This window comes from Hyperolius riggenbachi, chromosome 1 (genome assembly GCF_040937935.1).
Source record: "Hyperolius riggenbachi isolate aHypRig1 chromosome 1, aHypRig1.pri, whole genome shotgun sequence".
Taxonomy (NCBI): Eukaryota; Metazoa; Chordata; class Amphibia; order Anura; family Hyperoliidae; genus Hyperolius; species Hyperolius riggenbachi.
In genome coordinates, this window is record NC_090646.1 from 189,883,438 (window position 1) to 189,898,098 (window position 14,661).

The 14,661-nt window shown below is 41.2% G+C and overlaps 1 protein-coding gene across 3 annotated transcripts in view; it reads left to right on the forward strand.

Annotated features, from left to right (window-relative positions):
• Positions 1-14,661, forward strand: part of TTC29 (tetratricopeptide repeat domain 29) — a 326,460-nt gene that overhangs the window by 239,888 nt on the left and 71,911 nt on the right. For all 3 annotated transcript variants that reach the window (XM_068269689.1, XM_068269706.1, XM_068269697.1), the window contains one exon: positions 8,188-8,419. In XM_068269689.1, the coding sequence (XP_068125790.1) occupies positions 8,188-8,419 (232 nt within the window). The remainder of the gene's footprint in view (positions 1-8,187; positions 8,420-14,661) is intronic.

Consider the following 14,661-nt stretch of genomic DNA (forward strand, 5'->3'; position numbering starts at 1 on the left):
TTTGGACTTTATACTCCAAATATTGTAGGTAATGTAATTTTTCTGCATTTTTGAGAACATATATGCTCTTAATGTGACAGCTCTCTAAGATTTCCTGCAAAAAGGTAAATACATTTTCTTTAAAGTGAACCTTAAGTGAAAATAAACCGCTGAAACCGAGGAGATACACAGCTGTATCAACAAGAGAGGTGTGGCACCAAACAATATTAAACCAGTCCAATTAGCAATCATTTAGTTCACAAATAGCACGATGTTATCTTGACTGATGCTTTGACCATTTGTCATATTACATTTACATCAGACTATCTGCAGCAGTTCTTCATCGATGGAATATTCTCCACCACACCCTATGTGTGAGACTCACCGCAAAAAAAAGACCTCCAGTAAGTCTAATGACACTTTCAATGAATGGGTTTAGATTCTTCCACCTCCAAATCATATAACTCTCTTGTACATTAGGTGTTAAAGTTCATGACAGTACAGTTCGAAAAAAGCTGAACCACTCTGGCTTGTTTGGAAGTGTTGCCAGGAGAAAGCCTCTTCTCTATAAAAAGAACATGGCAGCACTGCTTCGGCTTGCAGAGTTTCTGACAAACTACAAGACTGCTAAAACAATGTTATTTGGACAGATGAGAGGAAAGTGGATATGTTTGAAGAAATAACACAGGATATCTGTGAAAAAAACTAAAACCAACTCTTAAAGAGGAACTTCAGCCTAAACAAACATACTGTCATTAAATTACATTAGTTATGTTAATTAAATAGATAGGTAAGATAATCTCTTACCCACCCTGTTTTAAAAGAACAAATGTTTGATTTCATGAGGGCAGCCATCTTTTTGGTTGAAAGGAGATGACAGGGAGCATGAGACACAGTTCCAACTCTCCTGTGTGCTGATCACCCCTCCCAGTTGCTAGGCAATGTGAATAGCAACAAAGAAAATCCCATCATGCTTTGCACAGCATCAGGGAAAAAAAGCCTGGGCAGTTTTCTTTGATGGGTGGAGCTTAGCTAAAAATGCAGCTAAAAATGATGCTTTGGTAAGAAAAACAAAGTTCTGATGCTGTGAAACTGTTAAAGAAACACCAAGCCTTTTCAGTTCTGCTAAGTATATTTTTAGTCCGGAGGTTCACTTTAATTACTGTGATGGAGGGAAGGTTATTGGGCTTGTTTTGCAAGTAAAGGACCTGGATACCTGCAGTTATCGGCCCAACCATAAACTCTGTGTACAAAAGTTTTCTAGAACCAAATGTAAGGCCAACAGAGCAATAGCTAAAGCTTTGTCAAAATTGGGGCATGCAACAGGACAATGAAGCTATTGCAGACGGAAACGCGAAGAAGGCTACGTGTGGCCAGGCTTGTCGGGCCTATTGACGAAAACAAAACCAGCTTGCAGTGGAGGACCAGAGGATCTGCGAGTGACTGCGAGGGCACGGGCCGGCTGCAGGGGGCTGGTAGACTCCCCAGGTAAGTAAAACTGATTTTTTTATTCATGCCTTAAGTATCCCTTTAAGGTGTTCCAAAGACCAGACCTCAACCCTATCAAAATGATGTGAGGAACCATAAGAGAGATATGCAATACAAATTCCCAGAAACCTCAATGAACTGAAGGAATTTTGTAAAGAAGAGTGGACCAAAGTTACTCAACAATGATGGGAGATAAAATCATGCAGAAAACAATTACTGGAATCATAAGGTGCACTTAGTTTCTCATACACAGCTTTTCCTTTTTACTTCATGTTTGTTAAATAAATAATGACACCATGGAACCTGTTGCGGCTCTTTTACACATGAGGTTAGATTTAGATCAGTTTAGAACCTGCTAAGGACCAGATGATTTTTTATTATGTCCTTGTGCCCTTGCTATTGCCATGGAACTATATATATATATATATATATATATATATATATATATATATATATATATATTTATATATTTTATTTTTTTTAGATAAATAATCCAGATAAGTCCTGCACCCCTGCCTGTGCTATAGGCTACAATCTGTGGCTGGATAGTGTACTGGTTAAGGGCACCGCCTTTGACATGGAAGACCAGGGCTTGAATCCTGGCTAGGGACAGTACCTACTCAGTGAGGAGTACAAGGCAAGACTCCCTAACACTGCAGGGTGGCCTCTTGATCACGTCCCAGTGGCTGCAGCTCTTGAGTGCTTTGAGTCCGACAGGAGAAAAGCGCTATACAAATGTTTAGATTATTATTTTTCATCTTCTGGGAGCGATTTGGCCTGTGCCTGCACCCCTGCAGTCATAAGGTAGGCATAGACTGGTCAATTGTTAATGGATTGCATATACAGTTTTCATAAATACTGAATGGAATGAAAACCTATTAAAAATAAAGACTCTGTCAATCAAACATTGATCATGAAGGTCTATTATTTGATAGATTCAGCAATATTAGATTAGATCTCAGCTTAGATCTGATCTCATATCGATAAGTGCAAGGTAAACAATCTATATCACACAAATATCAATAATTTTCCACCTCTTCTAGTGTATGCCTGCCTTGAACAGTGGAATGATGCAATTCTGCAATCCAGACATCCGCACCAGCTACTCCCACAGTCTAAACTTCACTGCACTTAGCTGGTTGTGTTCATGTGATCAAAATTTCAAGACAGGATTTTTAGCTGAAAATAGCCTCATTTCACTGAAACTGGTAACATTCAAGCCCTGTGTTTACTAAGCTATTCGGTGGTATTTTTTACACCAGTGCCTGAAGATGGACTTAAAGAATAAAACTCTTCTTGAATAAAAGCAGATCAGCTCCTCTATGAGGTACACTGACAATACCAAGCATTGGCTGCAGAGAAAATACGAAGACATTTTTTTACAGCAGGTTTTCTTCAGCTTGTCTATGTCTTATACAGCAGACATAACGATACTGTGCACTTCCTTGACAGCTGCAGCTTGTATGTGTATTTTCCAAGTTATCTGCTTGCTGAGAGTTGAGCAGTGTGTGCAACTGCCTGCCATTTGTTCTGTGGAAGTAGTAATATTGGTGACTTCTTTGTGTCATTTAATTCCCTCTAGGAAAGAACAGCTTTGAAAAAAAAGTGCACACACTGTTTTCCCGTTGGTTTAAATGGAAGAGTCACTCTTTGCGGTCTGCTGCTTGACAGCTGGTTAGAGTGTGCTAATTGCCAATTGTGATTACGGCAAGATTAGCCTCTGCTCATGGCATCCTGCTTGTCTGCAGTTTCCAGCTAGGGAAGATTTCAGGATCATGATCCAAGACTGACTTTTGACACAGTATGGGGGCAGACCTGTGAAGTCTAAAACCCAAGTGAAAGGAGAAGCAGCTAAAGTTTGTGACATATGGTGTATAATATGGGTCTTTAGAGGAGCTAAGCTATTTCACCAATTCTTGCTGTTCTCAAGTCCATTAAGATGACCATTGGGGAAAGAAATCTTTTGATTTAAAAAGATAAAAAGGAAAATCTCATTAACTTAGTCGTGGCAGGAATGTCTAGATTATTATAGATTCAGTATACATGAGCAGCACCCTGCAGACAGACCAGGCTTGATGTACTAAAGTTGTAAGCTGGCTCGCCAAGCCATCAATTCTCCTGAAAGCAGCAGGGACGCCTCACCTAGCTTTATTAAAACAGGATCGTGTACATGAGATTTCATTGAAAACTAGTCAGGTCAACCCTTATACTGGTACATCATCTTGCCTAAGAGGGAATGGGGATATAATAAATAACTGAATAAAGCAACCATTATTGTGTTCATGTAACATTAATGTTGTTGTGTTTTTTTGTTTTGTTTTGTTTTTTAGTTAGAATTATCTATTTTTTCTATCTTTTTTTCTGTTTCCAAAACTTTAAACATTAAAACAGGTGACAAAATCCTCATACATCCTGTATGTGTTCACAATTATTATGTTGGTAATTAGCTAGCAAAGCATGCACATTTATTGCAAGCATTTGTCTAGTCATTTTCTATGCTCTAAAAGTAGAATTTGCATACCATTCAAAGCAATGAGATGCCATTCATCCAGCTTGCATGCAAATGTGATGCGAATTTTATGCAGCTTGCAGCTGGGCCAATTAAAATTGTCATAATCAGCGGTAATATTGCTGCGCAATCTATCACAAGTTACGCTATTAGCAGTACTGGTGGTATTTGAGTAAAGCGTACATTGCTATGGTAAAGCACATCACTAATCCGCATTACTATAGCACAGTTCTCGGTACTTGAGTACCCCAGGTCATGCTAATACAATACAATACAATACAATAACATTTGTAAAGCGCTTTTCTCCCATAGGACTCAAAGCGCATAGCTGTGTCTCAGATTAATACAGGGTTTCAGGCTGGGTTGTGTTACAGAGGAGATAGTCAGATGTTCATGAATGCCAGACTGAAAAGGTAGGTTTTCAGTTTAGACTTAAATGTTTCCAGGGATGGGGCTGTCCTGATTGGGTGTGGCAGGGAGTTCCAAAGTGTAGGGGCAGCATGACAAAAGGCTCTGTCTCCAAAGGTTTTGAGGTGGACTCTGGGGGTGACCAAGGTGTTACGTCCTTTTGATCTAAGATTGTGGGGGGTGTGATGTAGTTGCAACAAGTCCTTCAGGTATCCAGGGCCCAGATTGTGCAAGGATTTGAATGTCAGTAAGCCAATCTTAAACAGAATTCTCCATTTTATCGGTAGCCAGTGGAGTGAGCTCAGGGTTGGTGTTATGTGGCAATGGCGGGGTTGGCTCGTTAACAGCCTTGCGGCGGCATTCTGTACTAATTGCAGGCGGCGTAAGTCTTTCTTATGCAGGCCTGTGTAGAGGACGTTGCAGTAGTCTAACCTTGATGTGACGAAGGCATGAACTAGGGTTGGAAGATCCTCTGAAGGAATTAGGTGTTTAATCCTTGCAATATTCCTTAGGTGAAAGAAGGAATGTTTCACAACAGCTGAGATTTGATTCCTGAAGCTTAATTTCCCATCAATCAGTACTCCCAGGCTGCGCACACAGTCTGAGTTGTTCAGGTCTGAGCTCCCTATCCTTAGCGGTGTTGGTCGAGACTGGAGCTGCTTTGCTGTTGAGCCCTGGCCCTCGATAACAAGAACCTCTGTTTTGTCAGCATTAAGTTTTAGCCAATTATTATTCATCCACTCCTGAAGCTCAGCTAAGCATGCGTTTATTTGTGGAGTAGGGTCTGTGACGTCAGGTTTGAATGACAAATATAGCTGGGTGTCATCAGCATAGCAATGATATGTCAGGCCATGTTTTTGTATGATTTCTCCAAGTGGCAGCATGTATATGGTGAACAGTAAAGGGGATAATATTGCGCCCTGAGGTACACCGTATTTTAGTGGTACAGGGTTGGAGAGGAAGGGCCCTAAGGCTACCCTTTGTGTTCTGCCAGCCAGGAAGGAGTTGAACCACAGGAGAACAATGCCATCTATGCCACAGTACTCTTGTAGCCTGTTGAGTAAGATTTAATAGGGTACTCATGGTGCACTGCTGGCGGTAGTAATGGTAATATTGCTTTGCACTGGCTCCGCACAGCAATATTACCTCTGGTTAGTGCATCAGGACCCTTATTCAATTAATTTTTCTCCTTATTTTTCTTCTGGGGGATCATTTATATTTTTTTTTTTGCAATTTCATTTCGTTTCAAACTTTGGTTGAGTATTTTCTTGCTCTTTGAGGGCTTTCAATATATTTTATTAATACGATGTGAAAACAATCTTTTGTGAGAAAACCCTGATTTGTTTGTCTAACGAATGATCTCTCCTTATAATTAAGGTGAAAAATAAGTGAGGTAAGATTAATCATGATGAGATCAGCTTCGTGAATCAACTCCAAAGTTTCGTGAGACGTGAACTACCTGTCAGATACCTCAGATGACAACAGGATGTCTGGCAAAAGTCCCCAAAAAACTGCCCAGCAGGGATGGCAATGAGATGCAAGTAATTCCAAGATGTAGGATTATGCAAATTTTGTATGCAAATGTATACAGCTTGAAAATGGACCAACCAAATGTCCCAAAGTGGAATTTGATTGCTGAATTTTCAAGTTCTATATGTTATACATTTGCATACAACATTTGCATTACTCTACATTATTCAGAACTTCTGTATTTACATCTCATTTCCTTCCCTGCTTCCTAGACAGGATGTCATCAAAAAAGTGGACTGTTACAGAAAATTGTCATTTGACAACTGTGAATAGGTTATCAGTCAGCAGGGAGGAGCAATCATCCCCCCCCCCCCCCCCCCCGCTGCATTTGACTGGTATTTAAAGACTACCTCCAGCCTAAAAAGGTCTGAATGGCAATACATATATGTAGTCTAGGCACTGTGTACAGTTAGATGAACATATACAATTTACATCTTGTACAATACATCATATTTGATAGAACAGACTCACATTTATATCTGTATGTGACACTTCCTTATTCCTCCTGAAGCTGAAAGCATTGTGCCCAGCTCTTCAGCCTAGTTAACTCCCCTGCCCCTCCCTCCCCTGCTCTATGCCTGCCTGGATCAAATTACTTCTCTTTTCACAATGTGTAACAGAGAAAAGACAGGGAAACTGCAGGAGCCTATCTTATTATGTCTGTTTGCTATAATTTTTATTTCAGATGTCTGTCTCTCTGCCTAGATTAGATCACATGGACATCAGGGGTGGAGTTATGACATCAATCGCTCAGCATCCCTTGCACATATAGTTAGGGGAAAAAAACTGCCCCGGGCCCAATTTCACACTGGGGGCGGGGATTTCAAGATTATATGTGGAATACGGACCCCGGTTGGTGAGAAACTCACACTTTATCATGGGTGATTTTATATATCTTGGCAACTTATTACGTTTAAAGCAAACTGTAATTTATAATGTAGGTACTCTTTAAAGTGGATCCAAGCTACAAAAAAAAGCACTATATTGCACCAGTGCCTTTATAAATACAAAGTACAACAGAACTACCTAGCTAAAATTTACCCACTTTTGAAACTTTCTGATAAGTGGTTTCCAAAACATAATGTCAAGAACGCAAACATAGCCTAAAAACCGCAAAACACATGCAATTTTTCTGAGGTGCTCCCAGGAGAACTTGCGATCTTGGAACCAGGAGAGCCATGGCGGTAGACAGATAAAGGCTAGTTACTTGAGAGGGTGATAGGAGAAGGAGAAATAAAGAAAAGATTGGGGGGGAAATTGACTGTTAACACCCTTTTTCAATTCATTTTTTCTCCCAAGTTCTCTCCTGGGAGATAATTTTTCAACTTATGTTTAAAATAACTTTTCAGCACTCTGCAATTGAAAAAGTACAAAAAGTATTGGAAAATGTACTGTCAAAACTATACTGAATATTTTCTTGCTTGCTGGTGGCTTTAAGTGTACCAGAGATGGTTTCCTAGCCCTTATTAATACTTACCTGGGGCTTCCTCCAGCCCCATAAGCACCGGGGCCTCCCTCACCATTCTCCTCTGGTCCCCCATTCTGCCGCTATAACTCCCGGTAATCCTGCCGGTCTTTTCCTTCTGTGCATGCGCAGCTTGGCCCCGCGCGCACCTCCGTCATGCTCCCATCCTCTGGAGCGTTCTGCACTTGCGCAGTACTACTCAGGTACAGAATGCTCCAGGGGATGGGAGCGCGATGAGGGGTGCACGCACAGCCTAGCCACGCATGTGCAGAATGCAACGACTGGCAGCGACTGACCGGATTACCGGGAGTTATAGCGGCAGAATGGGGGACCCGAGGAGGACCACGAGGGAGGCCCCAGTGCTTATGGGGCTGGAGGAAGCCCCAGGTAAGTATAAATAAGGGCTAGGAAATCATCTCTGGTTTCCTTTAAAATACATTTTATTGATAAGACATGAAAATATCACCTAGCAGAGAACTTAGGAGAAAAAGTGAATTGAATATGGTCCTCAATGTATGTGAGGAGGCCATTAGTAATGACACCCTGTCTAATCTTGCATCTACCTTTAGCAGGCAGCTGTATATTGCTGAAGATACCTAAGGATTTATAAATTAGTGCAGCATGTATATCTTCTTTTTTTACAATACTTCCTCTGCATAATGCACATAAAGAAACTACCTTGGCTCAAAGAAATGATTATAAGCACAATATCACTTGTAGCAAGAAACATTGCTTTCAGCCAAGGCAGCGGTATCATTTATCAGCATGAATTAAGTAACAGATAACTTTTGTTTGGCTGCTTTGCCAGGGAAACTACGAGAAAGCGTGCCAGTATTTCTCTCAAGCTTATGAGGCGGCCGTCAGTCTCGGAGAACTACAGCTGATAGAAGAGGCCCAGGTTCATTTCGGCATTGCAAAGGCACACAGGATGATGCTGGCTGTGAGCAGACACACAGAGGCTGCAGATTATGTCAGCATGGAGTACCTGCTGGCATGGAAAAAGAACAGAAGTGACATGTTCAGTGACCCTGCTAACACCGGTAAGGCTAGTTATGAAACACACAGCAGTCCCATACATGCAGTGGTTAAGTGATGTACTGTGGCTGCCACTGTTTGTCCACAGTGTTTGCTCCGGATAATGAACCTCCTTTCAGTCAAGTCTGACACTGAATTAAATCAGCTAGACACATCCAAGTGCACTGAGTTTTAAATTGAATCATTATAGTGATCCTTTTTTTTAATAGTGTGTTGTGACATCACTGGTGACAATAATGGCATTATTTACTTCCTGCTTAACTACCTCCATCGTAAAAATATAAAAACGGGGATAAGATAAGTCATTAATGTTGTGGTGATGGGTGTTGCCAAACAGAACAAGTGGATCAGGCACTAATACTCATCTTCATCAATGTCATAGATTGGATGGAGTAGAGAAAGAAGGTTTCATAAGGAACTGAGATAATCATAAACCTGAAGTGAAAATAGCCAGATGAGATAAACTAGCATCTATGGACATACTATGGGACTTTCCTAGAATCCCATATTCTTATTATGATTTTAAAGAGGAACTGTGGTGAAAATAACATAATGAATAAACATTTCTATTTTTTACAGTATTCATTCATAGATTATTAGTCAGTGTTTGCCCATTGTAAAATCGTTCCTCTCCCTGATTTACATTCTGAAATTTATTGCAGGTGGCCACGGCTTTAGCCCTGCCAGGTGATCTGTACAGAATGTTTGTTTACTGAGAGCTCTATTTACAAAGTAAGATGTTGCTTGCTTGGCAGTTGAAAAAAGCCGTTATTTTTCACAATGCAACGAGGTTCACAGAAAGCAACCAGTCAGGACCATGGTCATCAAATCACACTGAGGAATGGGTTTAACTACAATATCATGATCTATTTGAGAATATGTAAGAATTTCTTGTAGTAAAGAGGGTATCAGCTACTAATCGGGATGAAGTTTAATTCTTGGTTAAAGTTCTTCTTTTAAGGGCTTTCAAATCTAGGATTGAAGATAAAATAAGTCTCAATGGCATCCCCTCCTATTGTGAATGTTTATTCAGCACTCATGCTAATTAAAAATGACACAATAAATTGCTTTCTTCTTCCCTGTCATTAAAGGTAGCCATACACTGGTCGATTTGCCATTAGATCGACCAGCTGACAGATCTGATCGAATCTGATCAGAGAGGGATTGTATGGCTGCCTTTACTGCAAACAGATTGTGAATCGATTTCAGCCTGAAACCGATCACAATCTGTGGAGCTGCCTCTGCCGCCTGTCCTCCCCCCCCCTTGCATACATTACCTGAAGCTGGCTCCGGGTCCTCTTCTCCGCGCTGCACCCCGCACCGCATCCCAGCGTACACTGTGTCACTCCGTGACCAGGAAGTTCAAATAGAGCGCCCTCTATTTGAACTTCCTGGTCACTGGAGTGACACAGGAAGTTAATGTACGCTGGGATGGAAGCAAGAGTGGTGCAGCGCGGAGAAGATGCGGAGAAGACGCGGAGAAGATGCCCGGGAGCCAGCATCAGGTAATGTATAACTGTATCGGATCGGCCGCCGCTAGCGACGCGCTCCCTACCCGCGGGTGATCGGCGGAAGTAACCCGCACGGCGCGATCGACGGACCGATCCGATTTCGGGAGGAAATCGGATCGGCTAGTGCGTTTAGTGCGAACGATTGGCAGCAGATTCGATCCCAGTGATCGAATCTGCTGTCGAATCGGCGGCAAATCGGGCCAGTGTATGGCCAGCTTAAGAGTTTGTCACTGGCACACATAAGTTTTATGACTTCCTATTGGGTAACTGGCAGATTATTGGACGTTTGGGATTTATTGCAATGGATTACTAGCCCTTACAGCAAACACAAGAAAAACAGAACACAGGCAGAGTCTAAATAGGTATTAGTACTGCAGGGAGTGCAGAATTATTAGGCAAGTTGTATTTTTGAGGAATAATTTTATTATTGAACAACAACCATGTTCTCAATGAACCCAAAAAACTCATTAATATCATTAAAGTAGTTTTTAGTTTGTTTTTAGTTTTAGCTATTTTAGGGGGATATCTGTGTGTGCAGGTGACTATTACTGTGCATAATTATTAGGCAACTTAACAAAAAACAAATATATTCCCATTTCAATTATTTATTTTTACCAGTGAAACCAATATAACATCTCAACATTCACAAATATACATTTCTGACATTCAAAAACAAAACAAAAACAAATCAGTGACCAATATAGCCACCTTTCTTTGCAAGGACATTCAAAAGCCTGCCATCCATGGATTCTGTCAGTGTTTTGATCTGTTCACCTTCAACATTGCGTGCAGCAGCAACCACAGCCTCCCAGACACTGTTCAGAGAGGTGTACTGTTTTCCCTCCTTGTAAATCTCACATTTTATGATGGACCACAGGTTCTCAATGAGGTTCAGATCAGGTGAACAAGGAGGCCATGTCATTAGTTTTTCTTGTTTTATACCCTTTCTTACCAGCCACGCTGTGGAGTACTTGGATGCGTGTGATGGAGCATTGTCCTGCATGAAAATCATGTTTTTCTTGAAGGATGCAGACTTCTTCCTGTACCACTGCTTGAAGAAGGTGTCTTCCAGAAACTGGCAGTAGGACTGGAAGTTGAGCTTGACTCCATCCTCAACCCGAAAAGGACCCACAAGCTCATCTTTGATGATACCAGCCCAAACCAGTACTCCACCTTCACCTTGCTGGCGTCTGAGTCGGACTGGAGCTCTCTGCCCTTTACCAATCCAGCCACGGGCCCATCCATCTGGCCCATCAAGACTCACTCTCATTTCATCAGTCCATAAAACCTTAGAAAAATCAGTATTGAGATATGTCTTGGCCCAGTCTTGACATTTCAGCTTGTGTGTCTTGTTCAGTGGTGGTCATCTTTCAGCCTTTCTTACCTTGGCCATGTCTCTGAGTATTGCACACCTTGTGCTTTTGGGCACACCAGTGATGTTGCAGCTCTGAAATATGGCCAAACTGGTGGCAAGTAGCATCTTGGCAGCTGCATGCTTGACTTTTCTCAGTTCATGGGCAGTTATTTTGCGCCTTGGTTTTTCCACACGCTTCTTGCGACCCTGTTGACTATTTTGAATGAAACGCTTGATTGTTCGATGATCACACTTCAGGAGCTTTGCAATTTTAAGAGTGCTGCATCCCTTTGCAAGATATCTCACTATTTTTGACTTTTCTGAGCATTTCAAGTCCTTCTTTTGACCCATTTTGCCAAAGGAAAGGAAGTTGCCTAATAATTATGCACACCTGATATAGGGTGTTGATGTCATTAGACCACACCCCTTCTCATTACAGAGATGCACATTACCTAATATGCTTAATTGGTAGTAGGCTTTCGAGCCTATACAGCTTGGAGTAAGACAACATGCATAAAGAGGATGATGTGGTCAAAATACTCATTTGCCTAATAATTCTGCACTCTCTGTATACATACAAGTTTATGTCATCATGCTACATATCACTATAGCATCAGGTATCATGAGTCTTTTTGTGAAGAGGGGGTGAATTCAGACGCACTTACTTGTTTGCTGTCACTGGGGATGGTCAATGAGAAAGAAATAATTTTGAGTTGATGCAGCGTTATACAGTTTTTTATGTAAATGTATGCAGCTTTAAAATGAACCAATCAAATCCTGCGGAGGTAAAATGTGATTGGTCCATTTTGAAGCTGCATACATTTACATACAAAATTTACATAATCCTACATCAACTTGCAATTATTTGGATCTCATGGACCATCCCTAGTGGTCACTACCATTCACCTTTTACACAATACATAGTTTTCTTTCAGCCTTGAAATCCACTCAGTTAATTTTGTTTGGTGGGCTGGACTAAACCATAATAAAACATGAGCAAATAGTACATAAGCTTGCATGACAGTTGTGTGGTTTTGCTGATCACAAAGCAGTGGAAGAGCATTCTTGAATATGCTATGATCAGTTTTTTGGCAAATATATAAACAACAGTGGTGAAAGCATTGTGGAGCATCTTTTGACACATCTAAATCAGTTTTTCCACATTTATTTATTTAAGTATTTATATAGTGCCAACATATTACACAGCACTGTACAGAGCATATTGTCTTGTCACTAACTGTCCCTCAGAGGGGCTCACAATCTAGTCCCTACCATAGTTATATGTCTATGTATGTATCGTGTAGTGCATGTATCATAGTCTAGGGCCAATTTAGGGGGAAGCCAAATAACTTATCTGTATGTTTTTGGGATGTGTGAAGAAATCTGAGTGCCCGGAGGGAACCCACACAGACACAGGGAGAATATACAAACTCCTTGCAGATGTTCACCTGGCTGGGATTCAAACAGGGGACTCAGCATTGCAAGGCAAGAGCACTAACCACTACGCCACCCTGGTGCCAATATGATATCATCAGTTATTGGTTGCTGTTGGAAAACGTGCAGAGCAAGTTACAGCTGGAAACTGTTGGAGCACAGTAGCAAAGCTATAAACCCAAGGCCCTCAGGGCAGACTGTGGACCTGGTCCTTTCCCCATGCCAATCCTGGACTTGGCTACCTACACAACATGCAAATAATGGCGTACATACACTAACACAGACTCTAATAGTGAATACCAAAGATATGCTTAAAAGGCTCTGGAGAAGAAGTTAATTGCATGTGGGCCATTGTGCCATTGTGTCATGCATATTAGTTTACAGTACAGCTGTCCACTGTTCACCCTCACATGTGTGTCTAATGTTAGAGTGGTCCTGTTTCACAAACTGCTGCGGGACACACATGACACAAATGGGCATGACAGGGGTAACATGGCCATGGAAGCAAGGATCATCTAAAGTAAAATGATATGACTGTTTTACAGCTAAGAGTACAGTTTCCTGGTGCTCCCCAATTATTTAAACTAGTCGCAAATCCATCACCTGTCCGTAGGTGAGGAGCAATGATTAAAAAACCTGGATTTTATGTAAAAGCTGAAATTATGATGTCCTTTAGAGAGAGAATATACACTGGTGTGGTTTAAAATGGTTGCTTCTGCTCTTTGGATGGGAGTGAACGTGCAGATCATTCTGGAAAGGTTAAACCTGATTGTTTTAATCATTATCAAAATAAATTAAAATGTGTAGTAAGAGACAGCAACAGGCACTACAATCACTAGTGAATACAAGGTGGGATAGCTTTTGCAGGTGTCCTGGGGACTAGATCGGGTATAGCATCACATTTCCAGTGTGTGCTCAGAACTCAAGAGTAACACACTGTATACACATCATAGAAAGAGGCAGTTCGGAACTTGCATACCACATGTATTGAAAAAGCTTTAATGGATCCGGCTCATAACAGCATACAAGCGTGCATCATAAAAAACTCATAGATCCTACCCGATCCTATCTGACTGTGGGGTGAAGTGGGAGCAGTGGTGAGCCTGACGACTGTTTCACTCGCTTGAGCGTCCTCAGAGGCTCCGTGTACGAAACAGTCATCAGGCTCACCACTTTATTTATTAGATATGAAAATGTGAACATTTTCCAACATGACACGGAATGCCTGTAAGTTTTTCCCTGTTAAGTGGAAGCAAAGTCTAGCAAATCAAAGTTGTTAGCTGGTGATTGATTAGTAAGAATGAGCAGGCAAACTTTGCAAAGTCAGACTCTCTGCCTGATTCGCTTTAGGCAAATTCTTTGCAAACTTGGGGCCAAAATGCACCATGGGATGCATTCTTTAAGAGTAGTTTACTTTTCTACATCCAATGGACTGTTCACAGGTATCCCAGGTAATCAGATCATATAGATCCTGCCCTTAGCAACCAATAGGTATTAGTGCATACTCTTCTCTTTATAATGGAGAATGGGAGGGGTTTTTTTTCCTTCTTTCTCCTGATTTTCTTCTGGCTGTAGGAAGAGAGAGATACAGGGAGAGTTGTATTGGATTGACAGAATCAGTAAGTGTTTAGGGACAGTAGTGAATAGCTTTTTGTAACTATACACAGACTACACAGGCAAAGGTGGTCAGTTACTGCCTTTTGTGATATATCACTGTGTTGATTTGAGTTTTCATATTATAAATAATGTTTAAAAGTGTGCATATTTGCACATAGTTGTGTGGTATACTAATGCTGCTATACAGGTTGATGCTGTCACATTTGTACATCATTGTGTGTTACAGTTATTGTACAACAACAACAACGAATAACAATTGTAAAGCGCTTTTCTCCCGTAGGACTCAAAGCGCATAAGCATGGCTCCGACCATCGTGGTACAGAGGAAGAAT